The sequence below is a fragment of the Rhinatrema bivittatum genome, chromosome 3 (assembly GCF_901001135.1).
Source record: "Rhinatrema bivittatum chromosome 3, aRhiBiv1.1, whole genome shotgun sequence".
In the NCBI taxonomy this organism is placed as follows: domain Eukaryota; kingdom Metazoa; phylum Chordata; class Amphibia; order Gymnophiona; family Rhinatrematidae; genus Rhinatrema; species Rhinatrema bivittatum.
In genome coordinates this window covers 300,281,591-300,303,705 of record NC_042617.1, presented here as the reverse complement: position 1 = coordinate 300,303,705, position 22,115 = coordinate 300,281,591, and the positions used below count along the sequence as shown (strand labels likewise).

Sequence of the window (22,115 nt, the reverse complement as noted above, 5' to 3'; positions counted from 1 at the left end):
AAGAGCCAGGTTTTTAGATTTTTTTTCTAAAGGTTTTGCTGTCACTTTGTAATCTTATCTCCAATGGCATGGTGTTCCATAGTATGGGTCCTGCCAAGGATAGTGTTCTTTCTCTTACTTGTGTTAGTCTTGCTGTTTTGATTGATGGAATAGTTAGGAGTGCTTTGTTGGCTGATCTTAGGTTTCTGTTCGGGACGTGTACACGAAGGGCTGTGTTCAGCCATTCAGCTTTTTCGTTATGTATTAATTTATGTATGGTGCATAGTGTTTTGTACTGAATTCTTTGCTCAATGAGTAGCCAGTGTAATTCCGCCAGGATTTCTGTGATGTGGTCTCTTTTGCTTTTACCGGTCAAGATTCTAGCAGCTGTGTTTTTTAAAATTTGTAGTGGTCTTAGTGAAGTGAATGGTAGACCTAGTAGAAGGGCGTTACAGTAATCAGTACTTGCAAAAATCAAAGCTTGCAGCACTGATCGAAAGTTGGCAGTTGTTAGAAGTGGTTTAAGTCTTCTAAGCACCATAGGTTTGGCGTATCCTTCTTGCCCTGAGGAGTGGGGGAACACGGAGATAGGTATCCCAAGTGGTGAGAGCGTTCCCAGAGGCAACCCTGAGAAGTGGGAAGCCAGCAGGTAGCACTCCTGGAAGGTGCAGGGCTAGCCCGAGAAGCGAGGAAGCCAGGAGACTGGGTCTCCAGAGAGAGCGCACGCAAGCCCCCAAGGAGCGGGTACCTGAGCCAGGGTCCAGAGTCCAAGAAGGATCTGAGACAGTCACCATAGGTCCGAGGAGACAGGAACAAGTACAGTAGCAATGGAACTCGTTGCCAAGTCAGCTAGCAGGGGGCGAAGGCGGTGCTTAAGAACCCTGACCAAGTGATGTCATCAGTCAGGGACACCTCTGAGGTTCCTGCCATAGCAACTTCAAAAGAGGGCCTTGGTGGTGCGCGTGCGCATCTAGGAAGGCCCAGAGTTGGCGTTGGTTGTGGCAGCATCCCGGCCGCCACAAGAAACCATGAGATAACTGGCGGTAGAGGCTAGCCCCCACCGTGAGCAGGCCTGGAGAGGGAAGCAGGGCAGTACAAGATGTGAGTAGACGCGGTCGCAGCCATCTGTGACTGACGGTCATAACAATACCTGGGAGTGAAGCGAGCTGAAGGCAGCTTGAGTCAGATAAACCTGGTGCTGAGCCACATTTTATCACCAGGTTTGAATGGGGGTGCTTCACAATGATGTGAATGAAAGAAACTCTTCAATCTCTGGGCAGCCTGCTTGAGCAGCTGTTGGGTATTGTGCCACAATTGATGCAATTCTTGAGTGGTTGACTCTGCTGCTGGTGAGGCCACGGACAGAGGGAGCGGTAGCGGTGGCAAAGGCAGACGTCCATAGACCACCTGGAAAGAAGACAAGCTGGTGGAAGCGGACTGATGAGAGTTTAGTGCGAATTCCACCCATGGAAGGAGGTCAGCCCAATTAGGGATGTGAATCTTATTTCAACGGCACACATTCAAGAAACCCCTGCACATAAGAGGGTTCCCTGAAAAGCATGGAGGTGCTAGAAAGGGCAGGGTACGGTGTAGAGGTGGAGGTATTGAGCTTGATAGACGTCGTGGCGGCAGTCACAGTAGCGTCTAAACGAGTGCTCAAGTTGTTGATGGCAGCTGCCAGTGTCTCCAGGAATTTTTGCTGTTTACTGATTCCTTGTGCCAGTCCAGGGATAGCCTGGATGGCCGAGACCTCTGCTGGGTCCATGGACTTGGCAATCTGTTATGGTTTGTGGGTTTCATGGACCCTTGGCCCGAGGTGAGAGTTGTTACCACCTGTGGGGAGGAGCCCCACAGGTCCACACCGTCGAGGGGCGAGGCAGGTACAGACAGTCTCTGGTGTAGAATGTAGGCACTGCCCCGAGGAGCGGGGGAGCACGGAGATAGGTCTCCCAAGTGGTGAGAACGTTCCCAGAGGCAACCCTGAGGAGCGGGAAGCTGGCGGGTAGGACTCCTGGAAGGCGCAGGGCTAACCCAAGGAGCGGGGGAAGCCAGGAGATCAGGTCTCCGGAGAGAGCGCACGCAGGCCCCCGAGGAGCAGGTACTTGAGCCAGGGTCTAGAGTCCAAGAAGGGTCCGAGACAGTCACCACAGGTCCGAGGAGACAGGAGCTAGTAGAGTAGCAATGGAACTCGTTGCCAAGTCGGCTAGCAGGGGGCGAAGGCAGTGTTTAAAACCCTGACCAAGTGATGTCATCAGTCAGGGATGCCCCTGAGGTTCCCGCTGTAGCAACTTCAAAAGAGGGCCCGATGGCGTGCACAGGCACCTAGGAAGGTCTGGAGTTGGCGTGGGTGGCGGTGGCATACCGACCGCTATGAGGAACCATGAGATACTTGGCGGTAGAGGCTAGCCCCCGCTGCGAGCAGGCCTGGAGAGGGAAGCAGGGCAGTACAAAACGTGAGTAGATGCAGTCGCAGCCATCTGCGACCAACAGTCATAACATCATGAAGAAATCCTATGAGTTAACTATAGCAGAATGCAGAACAGGTTAAATGTTTGCTGTTCTGTTCATTCTGGGATTAAATGTTTGCTGTCATATTGGAATAATATGGATGTTCTGGATTAAATCTGGATACTGTTCAAGCTTGTGATGCAAATGAAAGAAATGTATGCCACTCTATTGCAGCATTGCCCGATAGACACCTTCAACAAACTTCCACAAGCCCAAAAAGGGCTACTGATTCATCAGTGGATGAAGTTTCCATGTTAGATCACATGAATGTGCAAAAATGGAGATTGACAAAAAAACAAACAAACAAAAACTAGCCGATTTCTTTTTCTTGGGCTAACAATACATTTCTTAACTAGTTTACCAGAGCTATACTCCATCAGATCAAAACAGAATGATCAGATAAAGGACAAGGTTGATGTCTCCTGATTATATTATACTTGTGATTTGCGTATTGCATGACAAAGGTGGTGTGAAGGGGAAGGGGTGAAAGGGAGGTGATGTGTTAGCAGAGTGATGAGAAAGCAGACAGAGAGAAAGGATTAGGTCTGATAATAATGAGTGAGGAAACCCATTACGTTTGTTTTCAAATGTCTTGTTTTATATTCTTGGATATTTCTGATGTTCCCTTTAGTATCCTGACATAACGTCATGCAGAGTCTGGTCCTGAAAAATGTTTTCTCACAAAGGTGTTGCCTTGTTATTCTTTGTGATGTGTGTTCTTGTTTGTGTAGGTTTATTGTTATCTTTAACTTCTAGCCTGTTACACCAATGTAGCATCCCTCTTCACATTTTCTGCGTTGATTAGTCACTGGATGCATTGCAAAACTTATCTATTTTCTTGTAAAGAAAACACAGGCCATTGGCAACATGTAAGTTTGTAGCTTTTCATGTAGAGTCATAGGTGTGTTTCAGGGTAGGTTAGTATTTAGCAAGTCAAGGAAAATGGGTTTCTGCCAAACATACCAAACACATGAATGCAATAAAATGATATCCTTCATGTACTCCCTCGCAACCAAACCCTGCTGTCTATACAAATAAAAAGGGGGACTCCTACAGCTTTGAGTTCAGAAGGACTTGCTCCCTAGAACACTACGCTCTATCTCAGCTCACCACTTTTCTGAAATTTCACCAATTTTCTTAATACTTCTCACACGCCACAATGAGTTTTCAAACTAGCAAAAATAAATGCGGAAATGCTAACAGAGTTAGCTTCAGCTCATCCTCCGTATCTCGGTCATCATACGGAGTTCCTGGACGGAGTAGTAGTAGCTTTGGTAGCAGAAGTCTCAATAACCTAGGAGGAAGCAATAGAATTTCATTTGGTAGCGGTGGCAGCAGTCGTTTTTCAGTTAGGTCTGGATATGGGTTTGGTGGTGGAGCTGGTGGTGGATTTGCAGGTGGAATTGGTGGTGGATTTGGTGGTGGATTTGGTGGTGGATTTGGTGGTGGCACTGGTGGTAGATTCGGTGGTAGTCCTGGGTTTCCTGTTTGCCCACCTGGTGGCATTCAAGAAGTTACTGTCAATCAGAGTCTCCTGGCACCACTCAACCTGGAGATTGATCCAGAAATCCAGCGGGTACGAAAAGAGGAAAGAGAACAGATAAAGACTCTCAACAACAAATTTGCTTCCTTCATTGACAAGGTGAGTTTATATCTTTATTTATATTTGTGAAGAGCTCAATCAAATAACTTTTCTCAACATACTTTACCACTAACATGACAGGAAATCATTTCAGCTACATAATTTGCACACCAAAGCACTAATGTTTTGTAATTTGTTATAAGAATGCCCATGATATTATCAGTTAAGGTAGTTGTAGTTACCAAGACAGATTTCAGCATTGTTGAGGATCTTATATTTAACAACTGGACCAAATTAACAATGGCCCAATGATAATTCTTTGAGTTGATTAGGGACAAGTTCCAACTAATTTCAGATCATCAGAAAGACTTCCATCTATACCACTAAATTTCATATTTCAAGTCACACCCAAAAGCATTCTGGTGCTTATGGTTCTTATTTTCCATTGTAGGCAAATACGATGCTCCACATTGTTTATGGAAATATTTGGTTGTGGATTACAAGTAGATTAGAATCTTCCTAATGACAGCAATCAGTTGGAGGCAGTAGGTGGATAACGGATGTGGAAAGATTACCTGATGGGAAACAGGGGAAGATTATAAACACAAAATAATAATGAATACCACAGGAGTTAGGTGAACTATATTTCTGATATAAGGAGGGCACCCTAAGAGAAAAAGAACAATAATTTCTTGCAGTTTATATTTCTTTTCCTGGTGATCTTGAGATGTCTTGTAGTACTGCAATTCATTTTTTTTTAGAATGTTACACCTTTTCTGCCCCCTTGACAGCACACACTCTTCACGGATTACAGATTCTTTGCTATCTAAAAGTCATTGGATAGACGCCTGCTTAATCTGTCTGGGTGATTTCAGGTTCGGTTCTTGGAGCAGCAGAACAAAGTTCTGGAGACCAAGTGGGCCCTCTTGCAAGAGCAAAGTCCAAGAGGAGGCACCAGTAGGAAGAACCTGGATTACCTCTTTGAATCTTACATTAGCAACTTGAGGAAGCAGCTGGAAGCTTTGTTAAACGAAAGAAGCCGACTGAACTCAGAACTGAAAACCTTTCAGGACCTTGTGGAAGAATTCAAGAACAAGTATGAAATGCATTGACATGCTATAAAGAATTAATTTAAAATACATTCACATATGTTACTGCAACTGCAGAAGTGCCAACGGTAACTGTGCATTATTATACAGTAGAATCAATAATGTAATGCCATTCTATTCTATATATATCTACTGTATATCTATATCTGTCTAGCTATGTATTACATATGTGGCATAGATAATGATTCCTGTATAATAATGGACAACTACTGTAAAGAGTTTACCATGGATCATTATGGAGTGAATTTTCAGAGATTTAACTGGCTAACATCAGGAGTTATCCAGTTAAACCTTTGCTTTAATAATTTTTCCCTTATTGATCGATTAAATAAATATAATCATCTCAATGAAAAAAGCAGTCAAATTTAGCAGATCAAAAACAGGGTAGCTTGAGGGGGTGCTCCCAAGGCAAGCTTACGATTTTGCTGGTTAGCACAGATTTTCAGTGTTAACCAGCTGTTTAGGAGGGTAATCCCAGCTGCTTAAATAGCATTCCAAAATGTAGCTGGTCAAATTTTGACTGGCAAAATTTAGGGAAATCTCAGCTGAAAACGTACCCCTAGATTCACCATGGAAATAACATCTGTGATAAAAAAAAAAGGGGTGTATGGCTAGTGAGAGAGAGCAAGAGAGACTAAGATGTAAGTTTACTATGTATACTATTGTAAGAAGGGCCACTATTAACTCGGGGTGAGGTTGTTTTTTTTTTGGGGGGGGGCAGTTTTACATACACAGTCAGAGGTATGAACAGCAAAATTGACATCAGTGAAGATTTTCTGTCATTTGGAATGAAGAAAGGTAAAAGAGGAGTTGATTTGTACAATGTACTCTCTACCTAGCTTGATGCACTCTCTACCTAGCTGCAATGCGTTATGGCGTTATTGCGTGCATTAGGGCTTTAACGCTAGTGTTTAGGCCCTAACGTGAAATGATAAATGACCCAGTTAGCTGATTAGATTTGGCTGAAAATCCTATTAAAGATGACTGGCTTCAATGACTGATTATTTTATTTGCTCTTTGAAGATTGACCCCTTTGGCTATATCACAGTGCAACAGCATATGCAGCAACAGGTTACTTCACATTTACATATACATAAATAAAATAATAAGTAAATAAATAAATAAACATATATATATAGATATATATATACACACACAGAGACAGGGCCAGTGGGAGCATTAGGTGGACTAGGCAGCCACCTAGGGCACCAGGTTCACGAGGGCACCGTTTTTTAAAACCAGGAAAAAGGTTGGCGATGGTGGGAAGGTGTGATTCGCAGGATTTCAATGATTCAGAAGAGAGAGAGAGAGAGATCACCACCTAGGATAGCTGCAGACTTCAGCACCGGCACTGCACAGAGAATAGCTAAAATATCACTATTAAAATTTTCTATATATGAGGCTTGGTGGCAGTGCAGACAACTCTCATTTAGAAATGGCCTTAAGTCTCTTGTGATACTTGTTAACACTGTGATGTATCATCTTTTGGAGATAATACTGTCATATTAGTAGTATTATCATAGTGGACTTCCTGCTAGACATACACAACCTGGCAATGTTAAAAGGCTCAGCATCAGTGGAGGGCTCACTACCATCTTCTAGGTTATATAAGCAGATGGTCTCAAAATGAGGGTATAATCAACATAAAGTAAACTGTATTTTTCTTGGCTTCTAAAATGGTACACGTAGGGGTAAATATTCAAAAGATCTAAGTGCCTAATTTTATGAGTTAGGAGCCTAGATCTTCCTAAATGAAAAGTCCTCCCTGCTGAGTACCTACATTTAGGTTCCTATTTTTATTAGCTTCCTAAATTTAGGTGCATAAGATGTGAACACAACCAGACCATTCCTTATCTTTTAAGCCTTATAGAGAGATTGCAGCATCTTTAATCTTGTTAGATCAGAGATGTGGGGTTAGATTGAGGGAAGTAAGTAAAGGTACTTAGGGCTGACTTTCAGCACCAGGCTCCTATAGACTGTATAAGCAAAATAATAGCAGGCCTAAATTTAGGGGCCACAGGTTTAGGTGCCCAAAGTTAAGAAACATTTTCAGCCAAAATTATGGCACCTAACATTGACTGAAAATTCACTTAACTTTACGTGACTAAACCTGAGTTGTCTGGCTCAGGTGCTCAATTGCCTTTGAATGTCAGAAGGATTAGGGGGCACTCCATGAAGTTAACAAGTAGCACATTTAAGACTAATCGGAGAAAATTCTTTTTCACTCAATGCACAATTAAACTCTGGAATTTGTTGCCAGGGGATGTGGTTAGTGCAGTTAGTGTAGCTGGGTTCAAAAAAGGTTTGGATAAGTTCTTGGAGGAGAGGTCCATTAACGGCTATTAATCAAGCTGAGTTAGGGAGTGGTCAGTGCTATTACTGGCATCAGTAGCATGGGATCTTCTTGGTGTTTGGGTACTTGCCAGGTTCTTGTAGCCTGGTTTGGCCTCTGTTGGAAACAGGATGCTGGGACTGATGGACCCTTGGTCTGACCCTGCATAGCAATTTCTTATGTTCCTTTTTATTATTTAAATGAACAAAGCATGAATACAGGGAGCCCTGCTTCCTGAGGCATTTCCCCCCTTGCATGTGGCATAACTTGAAAATAGAAACAAGGAGGTCCATATTCAGACATAGTCCGGCTAGTAAAGTTAGCCGGGTAAACTTATTCGGCTAACTTTGGAGATGTATTGAATATAGCCGGCTATGTTAATGTTAGCCGGCTAGCTATAGTCATCTAACTTTAGGACAGCTCTTTGGCCCAAACAGACTTAGCCAGCTAATTAATCCAGCTAACTGAATATCGGAGTTAGCCGGCTAACTTATTGGGTCATTTATCAAAATGCTATAAGGCGTTTTCGCATGCGTTAAGCAACTTTAACGCATGCGAAAATGCCTTTAACTCATGCGATAGCATCATGTCATGTGGTGCGATGCAAATCCGAAAAAGGAGTGGGTTGGGTTTACTGTTTTGTGATGCCCTATCACACAGCTTTAATGCTGATTTTAGCTACACCTTTTTCAGTAGGGTTAAGCTGTGTTAAGGCTTTATTGGAGAGAGAGAGAGAGAGAGAGAGAGAGAGAGCACTTAGCCATACTGCCCTAACACTAGATAGGTATTTATATCTCTATGGGAGGCCCACCTAGTAACACTAGGTGAGGTTTAGGTATTAGTATAGGGGTTAGGGGCCACTTTGAGATTCAAAGTGAGACGTACGAACAGAACAGTGCTTTCTTATCAAGATTTGATGACCTTCGGAATGAGGAAACTCACCCAAAGATGAGGTTTGTACAATGTTCTCTCAACCTAGTTTGATGGACTCTCTACCTGGGTAACATCAAGCTAAGTTGAGAGAACATTAACATCAAGCTAGGTTGAGAGAACATTGTACAAATATCATCTTTGAGTGAGTTTCCTCAATCCGAAGGTCATCAAATCTTCATAAGAGAGCACTGTTCTGTTCGTACGTCTCACTTTGAAAGTCAAAGTGGCCCCTAACCCCTATACTAATACCTAAACCTCACCTAGAGTTACTAGGTGGGCCTCCCATAGAGATATAAATACCTATCTAGTGTTAGGGCAGTATGGCTAGGTGCTCTCTCTCTCTCTCCTTATCAGTAAACACAGTCCCCCCCCAGTTGCATAAACTGCCTATTACCATAAAACACACCCCTTTTTCTATCACATGCAATATTTAGTGCATTTTGATAAATCCAGGCCTTAGCTGGCTAAATTCTAGCTGGTTACCTTAAGCTGGATAAGTGCCCAAATATTAATCTAGCTTGCCAACTTCTGAGGAAGCTGGCTAAATGCTTTTGAATATGGACTTGATGGAATATAATTGCAGATAAGCATTATCTGGCCCAATTTACTTGCTTTTACTGTGACATAGATCCCAGGTGATCTCTGACTTTCCCTTCACTTCTTTGCCAGCAGGGATCCTCAGTGCTTATTGCAGGCTTTCTTGAATTCTGTTATTGTTTTTACCTTCTCTACCTGTCCTTCTTGCATCCACCACCATTTTCATGAAGACCCTCCTGAGTCTACCTCTTTGGAAGATTCATACTTTGACCTCTTATTCTAGAACACCCTTTCCACTGAAAAAGGCTTGTGATCTGGTACCCTATTTATACCTTTGAAATATTTGACTGTTTCTATCGTGTATTTTCTGTCCCCTTCCCCCACCATCTCTCCTGTCCTCTAGGGTATACATATGTTGGTTCCTAGGACCTAAGGAGTCTGTGTTAAACAAGAATTTAGATTTCTTATTTATCTGATTTATATGCCACTTTTCAGCACTTCAAAGCAGATTGTATTCAGGCATCTGGAGGTATTTCCCTGTCCCCAGAGGGCTCACAATCAGGCATCGAGGGGTAAAGTGACTTGCCCAAGGTCACAATGAGCGGCAGTGCGATTTGAACCCGGGTTCCCAGTCCACTATTCTAACCACTAGGTTACTCCTCCCCTCCGTAAATGTCATAAATATGCACTCACTGTCCTACAAACCTGAAGCATTTTTGTCCCTGTCCCCCCCCCCGAACTGATTTTTGCATCCCTGATCTAACAAAATTAAAAATGCTGTAATCTCTTTATTAGGCTTAAAAGATAAGGCATGGTCTGTTATTGTGGCACAAATAGATACATGAATTATATAAAGGAATCTCACATATTCTATGGACTGAAGGTATGACTCTAAGGGGAAACCTTTTATGTCATGTACTGGTTCCTGAATATTCTTAATTCAGGTTAGGCTACTGGTTGCCAACACAGGGTAATATAATTAACTTTTCCCTCTTGTTCCTTCCAACAGATATGAAGATGAAATTAGCAAGCGCACAGCTGTCGAAAATGAGTTTGTGGTGCTCAAGAAGGTGAGTGATAAAGCTAGGTAGATAAAAGAAGATTTACCAGTAGAAGATGTTAATTGGCGAATAAAACAAAGACAGAGGGCATGATACTTACAAAACCTGTAACCATTAAAGTATCTCTCGTACAGTCTGCCAGCCTCTGATCTTTCTTTCTTCAGGACGTGGATGCTGCCTACTTAAACAAAGTGGACTTGCAGGCAAAGTCGGATAGCCTGACTGATGACATCAACTTCTTAAGAGCTTTATATGAAGCGGTAAGGGATGTTCACCGCAGTTAGAGGAGAGAAGAGGGTGGGAAAGGAAAAGACTTCTCAGGAGATAAATGATAATTAAACAGCAGAGCTAGCAAAAAAACAAAACAAAACCCCAAAACATAACAAAACAAAACCCTCAGAACTCCAGCTTCTCACAATTCTTGCAATAGAGTAGTTGACAATCACAACGAGGAAATTTATCTCCAGATTTTTCGTTAGACACTAGAACTTTATCTGATTTGGTGATGCACATATACCATTTGGCTGGGGGTCCTCCACATGAGACTTTAGTCATCTCTGCCCTCCAGGATGTTCACTCAAGTTCACTATCTGTTCCTCCCCAAGCCTCAATGTAAAAATTGTCATAGCAACATTCCTACAGCACGAAGGCCAAGAGAGCTGTACACTGAGATCAGATGCACTGGTGTCATTCATAGCTCAGTCAGCAAAAGGTAGTCAACATGGACACATATAGGGAGGGGGGGGGGGTAAGATTCAGGGAGTGAGGCTCAATATTCACATAAACAGGATACTCATTATTTTCATTTCCAACCCCTTTGCTGATGGATTGTGTTTATAACTCTCTCTTTCATAGTTTTAAGCAATAGTCAACACAATGCAGGTCGCCTGGAATGGCAGAGCAGGGGAAATATAAATGGCCTCCAACCACTTGTGACTGACCTTGAGGTGGGTGGGTTTATGTGACTTGCAGGAACTATCTCAAATGCAGACCCAGATCTCTGACACCTCTGTCATTCTATCCATGGACAACAATCGAAACTTGAATTTTGACGGCATCATTGCCGATGTCAAGGCTCAGTATGAAGATATTGCCAACAAAAGCCGAGTGGAGGCTGAATCATGGTACCAAAACAAGGTAAGGGAATTGGTCAGCCCAAGGGACGTGGCAGTCTACAGTTCATTTCCATAGAGTTGTATTCTTAAAATGTAAGCACACAATGCACTGAAGCAGTCTGGATATATATATATATATATGAAACCTAGTCAGACCATAAGCATAAGGAGTACGCCACCTTCAATAATTAACAAAAAACAAAATGCAGAAATTCTCTCACGCAAGTCATGCAAAATATTTTCAGAAAAGCTACCTTGAGTTGCTATTATTACACCATTTTTTATGGATGCAATTGCATTTCAATTAATAAAATCTTTGTTAAGTAGCACTACAATAAAAGACTATATCCAAGATATGCCCATTGAGTTGAGCTAGCAGTGTATTGGATTGGATATTCACACACACAGAGCTGAGCTACTTAAGCACCTTTGCTTGATTTTCTTATCCACCACTCACTGGCCTGAAACAAAGCATTGGACTTCCCCTGGTTGAAATATAAGCTGCGAAATGCAGAGAGCAGAAACATAACCATTTAAGTTATCTGACTTATGGAGTGATATCTACATTGACGGGTGCTATCTAAATATCATTTGGACACTATGCTTAGCAGCTCTGTTTGAAAAGAAATATGTTCTAAACTCAAAGAGAACACTTTAGGGGTCCAGATGGTTTCTTATGATCTAATGTTATGGTTTTCGGTTGTGGTTGTGATATTAGTACCAGGAGCTGCAGGTCACTGCTGGGAGACATGGTGATGACCTGCGCAGCACCAAAACTGAGATCTCGGAGCTGACCCGCTTAATCCAGAGACTGAAGTCGGAAATTGAAAACAGAAAGAAACAGGTATGAAATGGCTAATGGGCAGATAACCTGGTACAGTTCTCATAACACTACAACTTACTAAAGCATGAGTTTTGATTTCTAACCATGCAACATGAAATAGTTTTGTTACAGTATCTGGTTTCAGTCATGGTTTTACTCCTAATACATAGAAACATAGAAATGACGGCAGAAGAAGACCAAACGGCTCATCCAGTCTGCCCAGCAAGCTTTCGCACTTTTTTTTTTCTCTCTCATACTTATCTGTTACTCTTGGCTCTTAGTAACCTTTTTTATTCTATTTCCCTTCCACCCACGCCATTAATATAGAGAGCAGTGTTGGAACTGCATCTAAGTGAAATAGCTTAATTAGTTAGGGGTATTAACCACCGCAATAAGCAAGCTACACCCATGCTTATCTGTTTATCCAGATTATGTAGTTCAGTCCTTGTTGGTTGTTGCCTGAATATAGATCCACGTTTCTTCATTCCTCCCTGCCGTTGAAGCAGAGAGCCATGCTGGCTATGCATTGAAAGTGAAGTATCAGTCTTGCTCCCCTGCCGTTGAAGCAGAGAGCTATGCTGGATATGCGTGAAGTGTCAAACTTTCTCCATGATGTTAAGAGCAGAGCTGAAGACAGAGTGGAGATTCATAGCAGTAGAGGTCCAGTAGAATTATATTGCAAATATGAATGGAATTGTTACTTAATCTGATTAAGTAGGTATTAGCCATTCCAGGGATTTGGTGTGTGAACTAGTCATTTTGAGTGATGCTTTTGAACTAGTCCTGACTTTTTTGGCATGCCCTTCTGGTGTACTATGATACTTGTAGTGTTGATCATTGCAAATGAAAGACACAGGAAGTGCAAATATCAAAATGCATTGAGGTGAAAGTTGAAAAACAAAACAAAACCCAGAAGTCTCCCTCCAGAAATGAGATACAGCATATCCCTGTTTATACTCTTTTGTTTGTTTTCAGAACTCCAGTCTACAGGCTGACATTGCAGCGGCTGAAGAACGTGGACAACTGGCCATTAAAGATGCACAGAGGAAGCTGAGTGATATGGAGGCTGCCCTGCAGAAGGCCAAGGAAGACATGGCCCGTCAATTGCGGGACTACCAAGAGCTGATGAACGTCAAGCTGGCCTTGGATGTGGAGATCGCCACCTACAGAAAGATGCTGGAAGGGGAGGAATGCAGGTGGGTGAAATGCATCGTGGATAAAATAATATTGCTAAAATATCAGAATTCCATGAAGATTCAGTATAATGGAAGAGAAGGAGCTTATTTTTAATCCAGGAATAACATGCTGCTTCTAGGCTGCTGCATTTTTCCTTTGGTAGTTGTTTAAGTCCTCTTGAGATCTTTAAGTCTCGATTGAAATAATTTACCTGGTTATTTAATTGAATTTTATTTTCTCCTGCAGGATGTCTGGAGAACATGCTAATGCCGTGAGCATCTGTAAGTAGCTTGTTTCTTTTTTCACAAGTAACACATGCTATTTGTGACACAGCAGAATGCATAGACTGCTGCTTTTGCTGGGTGTGGTATAAGCATGTGTTTCCCTTACAGCTGTAGTCAGCAGTAGTTCTGGAAGTGCAGGAGGCATCGGAGGCTTCGGAGGTGGCATAGGAAGTGGCATCGGAAGTGGCATCGGAGGAGGCTTTGGAAGTGGTGTCGGAGGTGGCATCGGAAGTGGCGTCGGAGGAGGCTTCGGAAGTGGTGTCGGAGGTGGCATCGGAAGTGGCATCGGAAGTGGCGTAGGAGGAGGCTTCGGAAGTGGTGTCGGAGGTGGCATGGGGGGCGACATCGGGGGAGGCTTTGGAAGTGGCGTTGGAGGAGGAGGAGGAGGCTTCAGCTCTGGAAGTGGAAGAGGTGGCGCTTCCATTGTGAAGAAGACATCATACTCTGTGCAGTCCGTGGGCAAGCGATACTAAATAATCTGCCATTGCCAGCATCATCAGTGCCAGAACCAAGAACAATTTGGATTGACTACTGACAGCAGCACCGGCCCTTCTGCCCTATCATGAAATGAATAAAAGAGAAACAAATAAACAATACCTTTGATGCTCAGGCTTTCCTTGCTTTGATAGATTCCCACAGCAAACGGAATTCAGATTTGTGTGGTGTTAACGCGACGCGTTTAAAACCTGGTATGACCTTTCCTTTAAATCACACAGGAAAATAATAGCAGCCCAAGAGTTCTAAAAATGCAATGCATTAATGATGGTTGAAAGGAAGGTCAAACTGTGAGCAGGAATAGTGACTGCTTGCTCGCCCAGCCCTTTGGGATTAGCTTCCGCAGCTGTCAGTAGGCAATTTGTATAGTTGTGTAATGATTCTACCTACTGTTCCCTAAAGTATTCCCCTTAACCATTCTGTTTCATTTTGTTTCTTCCTGAGGGTTGTCTGTCTAATCACTTAATATCATACATAATCCCATCTGAACTGCAGATTCAACTTTACAAGAACAGCTATGAGTGAAGCAAATATTTCACAAATGGCCCTGTGGTTATGCACAGAATTATACAAGGTTCACTTAGCCCCCCCCCCCCCCCCCCCCCCCCCCCGGTAACGCTCCCATGCACATCCTGGCTTTCCCAAGCCTCCAGGACATTTCCCTCTTAAACCGAATGTGACTACACACATTTGGGGCAATTTTCACTCAGCCGCCTAGTGGCAAACCTCACAGCTGCTCTTCAACCCAGTCACCTACCTACCATTTGCAAATTTTCAAACGAAAGTACCTAGATGGATTCCCTTTGAAAACTGCCCTCATTATGGCTTAGGGCTATGAACCAATTGCAATGCCATTTGGAAGGGCCGAGCCAATCCTGAGTTTCCCTCCCCCCCATAGATGGGTTTGTAGTTCTTGCTTTTTTAAAAACTCCTTCATTGAAACTGGAACTACAGACTCCATGAATGCCGGGGTGTGCAACACCAGAACTGGCAGAGGCTATCCTTTATTTCATGGAGTCAGTTGTTAATGCCGATATTTCTCCCATATTATATTGGTGTCTGGGGCCAAATTTTTTTATCCATTTATTGTCGCACCTGAAGAAGGGACCTGTTTGTTCGTGAAAACTCGTGAAAAATTAATGGCTCTTCTGTTAGCCCAATAAAGGGTATGTTTGCCTATCAAAAAATCCATTTGTACTTAAAACTATTGGCATTTTGCTTGAGGAATTTTGTTGCAGATTTTCTCTCACATGTAAAGTAAGAAATTTTATGATGTAAAAATCTGGTGAATGTATGGGCGTAACTACAGAAGAAGAAACCAATTTAGGAATTATAAAAATGATGCATCTAAATGAATCACGCTATCCCTTATGCAGATTTGGTGGTAGGAAGCCAATGCAAACAGCGATTCTATGGAAAAATAAACAACACATAGCTAAATAGCTGTATCATACCAGTTTCATAGATATGTCTTTTGTACAATAGAGAAACAATAGATGTACTGCAAAATGTAGTGTGCACTGCCTGGCATTATCGTTATTACTTGCCTTTTGTATTTTTTCTCATGATCTTGATCTCTTGTCTTTGGGGAGAGGGGATGGTGTTGTGTTTCAATAAACTGCAGGCTATAATGAAAACCGATTTACTGACTTTTTTTGGGGGGGGGAGTAAAATGATTTCATACATCATTTTTAAACTAAGGTAAAGCAACTGAGAGACAATGTTCAGAGAAATGAAGCTTGGAGGGTGGAAGATAAAGCACCTCTTAATCGGGCTGATACAGTGAAGTGTGGCCGCGGTTACCCTGTTTTTAACCCGCTTTGGATGCACATTTTGGACGCGTAAGGCGAACATCCGGTTTTACACATCCTTACCGCTTGCCGAAATGGACGCGTATCCGTCTCCGCCCACCGCATGTATATGTTAATGATCGATTTAGCTATTCCCTCCGATACAGTAACGTGGGCCCAGATTATCACCTTTTTAAACAGCTTATTTACCGCGTCTTTAACCTGCATATTTACCGCCTACCCTGACCCTGGCGTTAGTGTGGTGTTCAGTCAGCTTCGTACCGGACAGCGCCATGAGACCAGAGAGGCAGAAGCACAGATCCCCATACAGACAGCGGGGCATACAGACAGCGGGGCATTTCAGTCATGGCTGAAAGGAATCAGTAAGTTTTTGCTTGGGACATTGACATTGACTTTTTTAAAAGTATTGGGGCAAAGTTAACTATTTGGGAATATTATTTAGTGTGTTTGTGTGTTTGTGCCTTTAATAGTCAGTCAGTGAATAAAACAAGTTAGACTGTTTGCAATTTTAAATAGCCAGTCAATAAGGTAGCAGTAGGTAGTGTGTTTATTTTTTAAAAGTCTGCCTGACTATTAAAGTGTCCTCCAGACTTTTAAAGAGCTAAGGGGCGGATTTTCAGAGCCCTGCTCGCGTAAATCCGCCCAAAACCGGGCGGATTTACGCGAGCAGGGCCCTGCGCGCCGGGAAGCCTATTTTACATAGGCCTCCCGGCGCGCGCAGAGCCCCGGGACTCGCGTAAGTCCCGGGGTTCTCGGAGGGGGGCGTGTCGGGGGCGTGTCGGGGGGCGGGCCCGGTCGTCGCGGCGTTCCGGGGGCGTGTCGGCAGCGTTTTGGGGGCGGGTACGGGGGCGTGGCTACGGCCCGGGGGCGTGGCCGCGCCCTCCGTACCCGCCCCAGGTCGCGGCCCGGCGCGCAGCAGGCCCGCTGGCGCGCAGGGATTTACGTCTCCCTCCGGGAGGCGTAAATCCCCCGACAAAGGTAAGGGGGGGGGGTGTAGACAGGGCCGGGTGGGTGGGTTAGGTAGGGGAAGGGAGGGTAAGGTGAGGGGGGGGCAAAGGAAAGTTCCCTCCGAGGCCGCTCCGATTTCGGAGCGGCCTTGGAGGGAACGGGGGGAGGCAGCGCGGCTCGGCGCGCGCAGGCTATACAAAATCGATAGCCTTGCGCGCGCCGATCCAGGATTTTAGTGGATACGCGCGGCTCCGCGCGTATCTACTAAAATCCAGCGTACTTTTGCTTGAGTCTGATGCGCAAGCAAAAGTAGGCTGATCGCGCTTCTTTTAAAATCTACCCCTAAGTGTTTTATTTAATAATAACTGAGTGCATTGTATTGAAAAACAAACCCCCCCCCCCCCCCCAAAAAAAAGCCCCCCACAAAAAAGTAGCCAGAAGCTAGAAATAAGCTAGGAGCAGTATATACCAAAGTAAAAAAGTTGAATAGTTCAGCTCAGTTACTCACCTTGGAAAGGTGTTGAGGTAGTGTGATTGGGTTTGAATAGGGACCAACATTTGTTAATCAAGGGAGCAGTGAGTCACTCAGGCTGACTAACTGAAGTTAGACTGTTTGTAATTCCCAACCATCCCACCCCTCACCCACCCACCCCAAGCTCATCCCTTAATTTATAGGCAGGTGCCACTTGCACAAAAAAAAACAAACCCCATCAACAAAAACTTTATTGAGAATTCGATCAGACCCCAGTAGGCCACTACCAGACATATAGTGAATTCACTAATACATTTAAAGGAACTTAGACACATTCCTACTCCCATGGCAACCTAAAACTTAACTAGGAACTGATTAAAATTGAGATGAAGGCAGCAGTCCAGCAGCAAGAGGGGGGCTTCCCAGTCTTTTGCATCGAGTGTCACATGTATGATTTTTTACCCACCGGTGAGAAGTTGTACATGTGCATGCGATGCAAAGAGCTCCTGACTCTCAGAGAACGAGTCCGATCTCTGGAGGCTAGAGTGGCAGACCTGGAGGAGCTGAGGGAGACAGAGAGGTATATAGATGAGACCTTCAGGGACATAGTAGTCCAGTCCCAACTTCAGACTGGCAGCCCTGGTGCTGCCTTGGAGGAAGAAGGTCTCATAATGGGAGAGCACCAACCAGGTGTAGCAGGAAAGGATCCTGTAGCAAGGACCTGCTCTCTAGGTGATGCATTGTCCTTTCGCACTGAGGATATCTCCCCAAGGCCTACTGCCCAGGAGGGAAGGGTTAGGTCGGCCGTCATAGTTGGTGATTCGATTATTAGGAATGTAGATAGCTAGGTGGCGGGTGGGCGTGAGGATCGCCTGGTAACATGCCTACCTGGTGCGAAGGTGGCGGACCTCACGCGTCACCTAGATAGGATTTTAGACAGTGCTGGGGAGGAGCCGGCTGTCGTGGTACACGTGGGCACCAACGACATAGGAAAATGTGGGAGGGAGGTTCTGGAAGCCAAATTTAGGCTCTTAGGTAGAAAGATTAAATCCAGAACCTCCAGGGTAGCATTCTCTGAAATGCTCCCTGTTCCACGCGCAGGTCACCAGAGGCAAGCAGAGCTCCGGAGTCTCAATGCGTGGATGAAACGATGGTGCAAGGAAGAGGGATTCAGTTTTGTTAGGAACTGGGGAACCTTTTGGGGAAGGGGGAGTCTCTTCCGAAGGGATGGGCTCCACCTTAACCAGGGTGGAACCAGACTGCTGGCGCTAACCTTTAAAAAGGAGATAGAGCAGCTTTTAAACTAGAACAAAGGGGAAAGCCGACAGTCGCTCAGCAGCGCATGGTTCGGAGAGATGTATCTTTAAAGGATACTAATGATGCATTAGAATTAGGGCATCCCGACAGTGAGGTTCCAATAATTAGAAAAGTAGTCCAAGTGCCTATAACTAAAAACTCACCTGAGCTAAAAAATTCTAACTTATCCCTATCAATTAAAAAGCAGAATAAAAATACAAACAAAAAACAAACTTTGAAATGTTTGTATGCTAATGCCAGAAGTCTAAGAAGTAAGATGGGAGAATTAGAATGTATAGCAGTAAATGATGACATAGACTTAATTGGCATCTCAGAGACATGGTGGAAAGAGGATAACCAATGGGACAGTGCTATACCGGGGTACAAATTATATCGCAATGACAGAGAGGAGCAGTCGGGAGGAGGTGTGGCGCTTTATGTCCGGGATGGCACAGAGTCCAACAGGATAAACATCCTGCATGAGACTAAATACAAAATTGAATCTTTATGGGTAGAAATCCCTTGTGTATCAGGGAAGACTACAGTGATAGGGGTATACTACCGTCCACCTGGTCAAGATGGTGAGGACAGTGAAATGCTAAGAGAAATTAGGGAAGCTAACCAAATTGGTAGTGCAGTAATAATGGGAGACTTCAATTACCCCAATATAGACTGGGTAAATGTATCATCGGGTCACGCTAGAGAGATAACGTTCCTGGATGGAATAAATGATAGCTTTATGGAGCAATTGGTTCAGGAACCGTCGAGAGAGGGAGCAATTTTAGATCTAATTCTCAGTGGAGCACAGGACTTGGTGAGAGAGGTAACGGTGGTGGGGCCGCTTGGCAATAGTGATCATAATATGATCAAATTTGATTTAATGACTAGAAAAGGAACAGTGTGCAAATCCAAGGCTCTCGTGCTAAACTTTCAAAAGGGAAACTTTGATAAAATGAGAAAAATTGTTAGAAAAAACTGAAAGGAGCAGCTACAAAAGTAAAAAATGTCCAAGAGGCGTGGTCATTGTTAAAAAATACCATTCTAGAAGCACAGTCCAGATGTATTCCACACATTAAGAAAGGTGGAAAGAAGGCAAAACGATTACCGGCATGGTTAAAAGGGGAGGTGAAAGAAGCTATTTTAGCCAAAAGATCTTCATTCAAAAATTGGAAGAAGGATCCAACAGAAGAAAATAGGATAAAGCATAAACATTGGCAAGTTAAAATTAAGACATTGATAAGACAGGCTAAGAGAGAATTTGAAAAGAAGTTGGCTGTAGAGGCAAAAACTCACAGTAAAAACTTTTTAAAATATATCCGAAGCAGAAAGCCTGTGAGGGAGTCAGTTGGACCGTTAGATGATCGAGGGGTTAAAGGGGCACTTAGAGAAGATAAGGCCATCGCGGAAAGATTAAATGATTTCTTTGCTTCGGTGTTTACTGAAGAGGATGTTGGGGAGGTACCCGTAATGGAGAAGGTTTTCATGGGTAATGATTCAGATGGACTGAATCAAATCACGGTGAACCTAGAAGATGTGGTAGGCCTGATTGACAAACTGAAGAGTAGTAAATCACCTGGACCGGATGGTATACACCCCAGAGTTCTGAAGGAACTAAAAAATGAAATTTCAGACCTATTAGTAAAAATTTGTAACTTATCATTAAAATCATCCATTGTACCTGAAGACTGGAGGATAGCAAATGTAACCCCAATATTTAAAAAGGGCTCCAGGGGAGATCCGGGAAACTACAGACCGGTTAGCCTGACTTCAGTGCCAGGAAAAATAGTGGAAAGTGTTCTAAACATCAAAATCACAGAACATATAGAAAGACATGGTTTAATGGAACAAAGTCAGCATGGCTTTACCCAGGGCAAGTCTTGCCTCACAAATCTGCTTCACTTTTTTGAAGGAGTTAATAAACATGTGGAAAAAGGTGAACTGGTAGATATAGTATACTTGGATTTTCAGAAGGCGTTTGACAAAGTTCCTCATGAGAGGCTTCTAGGAAAAGTAAAAAGTCATGGGATAGGTGGCGATGTCCTTTCGTGGATTGCAAACTGGCTAAAAGACAGGAAACAGAGAGTAGGATTGAATGGGCAATTTTCTCAGTGGAAGGGAGTGGACAGTGGAGTGCCTCAGGGATCTGTATTGGGACCCTTACTGTTCAATATATTTATAAATGATCTGGAAAGAAATACGACGAGTGAGATAATCAAATTTGCAGATGACACAAAATTGTTCAGAGTAGTTAAATCACAAGCAGATTGTGATAAATTGCAGGAAGACCTTATGAGACTGGAAAATTGGGCATCCAAATGGCAGATGAAATTTAATGTGGATAAGTGCAAGGTGATGCATATAGGGAAAAATAACCCATGCTATAATTACACGATGTTGGGTTCCATATTAGGTGCTACAACCCAAGAAAGAGATCTAGGTGTCATAGTGGATAACACATTGAAATCGTCGGTTCAGTGTGCTGCGGCAGTCAAAAAAGCAAACAGAATGTTGGGAATTATTAGAAAAGGAATGATGAATAAAACGGAAAATGTCATAATGCCTCTGTATCGCTCCATGGTGAGACCGCACCTTGAATACTGTGTACAATTCTGGTCGCCGCATCTCAAAAAAGATATAATTGCGATGGAGAAGGTACAGAGAAGGGCTACCAAAATGATAAGGGGAATGGAACAACTCCCCTATGAGGAAAGACTAAAGAGGTTAGGACTTTTCAGCTTGGAGAAGAGACGACTGAGGGGGGGATATGATAGAGGTGTTTAAAATCATGAGAGGTCTAGAACGGGTAGATCTGAATCGGTTATTTACTCTTTCGGATAGTAGAAAGACTAGGGGACACTCCATGAAGTTAGCATGGGGCACATTTAAAACTAATCGGAGAAAGTTCTTTTTTACTCAACGCACAATTAAACTCTGGAATTTGTTGCCAGAGAATGTGGTTCGTGCAGTTAGTGTAGCTGTGTTTAAAAAAGGATTGGATAAGTTCTTGGAGGAGAAGTCCATTACCTGCTATTAAGTTCACTTAGAGAATAGCCACTGCCATTAGCAATGGTTACATGGAATAGACTTAGTTTTTGGGTACTTGCCAGGTTCTTATGGCCTGGATTGGCCACTTTTGGAAACAGGATGCTGGGCTTGATGGACCCTTGGTCTGACCCAGTATGGCATTTTCTTATGTTCTTATGGACATCCGGAAAGAGACAGGAACGTCCATGAACGGAAGCCGCGACCTTGGATGTCCAAGGTCGCGGCGTCCATTCATGGACCTTCCCGCCTGTATCTTGGCATCCATGATCGGAGGCCCCGCTGTCTTGAGCGCCCGGCCGGACGTCCAAGCCGCGACCTTGGATGTCCGGCTGGGCGCTCAAGGCAGCGGGGCCTACAGGCGGGAAGGTCCATGAACGGAAGCCACGAACTCGGAAGTCCAAGGTCGCGGTGTCCATTCATGGACCTTCCTGCCTGTATCCGGGCATCCATGATCGGAGGCCCTGCTGCCTTGGACGTCCGGCCGGGTGCTCAAGGCAATGGGGCGTACAGGCGGGAAGGTCCATGAATGGAAGCCACGACCTTGGACGTCCAAGTTCGCGGCGTCCATTCATGGACCTTCCTGCCTGTATCCGGGCATCCATGATCGGA

General features: G+C 43.8%; 1 protein-coding gene across 1 annotated transcript; it reads left to right on the top strand.

The window, feature by feature from the left end:
* Positions 1-3,534: 3,534 nt before the first annotated feature.
* Positions 3,535-15,571, top strand: LOC115087632 (keratin, type II cytoskeletal cochleal-like). The gene is made up of 9 exons (XM_029595043.1): positions 3,535-4,129; positions 4,945-5,165; positions 9,990-10,050; positions 10,206-10,301; positions 11,014-11,178; positions 11,875-12,000; positions 12,955-13,175; positions 13,402-13,436; positions 13,548-15,571. The coding sequence occupies exons 1-9, from the start codon at positions 3,647-3,649 to the stop codon at positions 13,910-13,912; spliced, it is 1,773 nt and encodes a 590-aa protein (XP_029450903.1). The 5' UTR covers positions 3,535-3,646; the 3' UTR covers positions 13,913-15,571.
* Positions 15,572-22,115: the final 6,544 nt, after the last annotated feature.

Excerpts from the sequence above, each read along its gene's own strand:
- LOC115087632 (XM_029595043.1), top strand. The coding sequence starts at position 3,647 with ATGAGTTTTCAAACTAGCAAAAATAAATGCGGAAATGCTAACAGAGTT. Across the intron at positions 11,179-11,874 it reads AATCATGGTACCAAAACAAG|TACCAGGAGCTGCAGGTCAC; the intron begins GTAAGGGAATTG and ends TTGTGATATTAG. Across the intron at positions 12,001-12,954 it reads TTGAAAACAGAAAGAAACAG|AACTCCAGTCTACAGGCTGA; the intron begins GTATGAAATGGC and ends GTTTGTTTTCAG.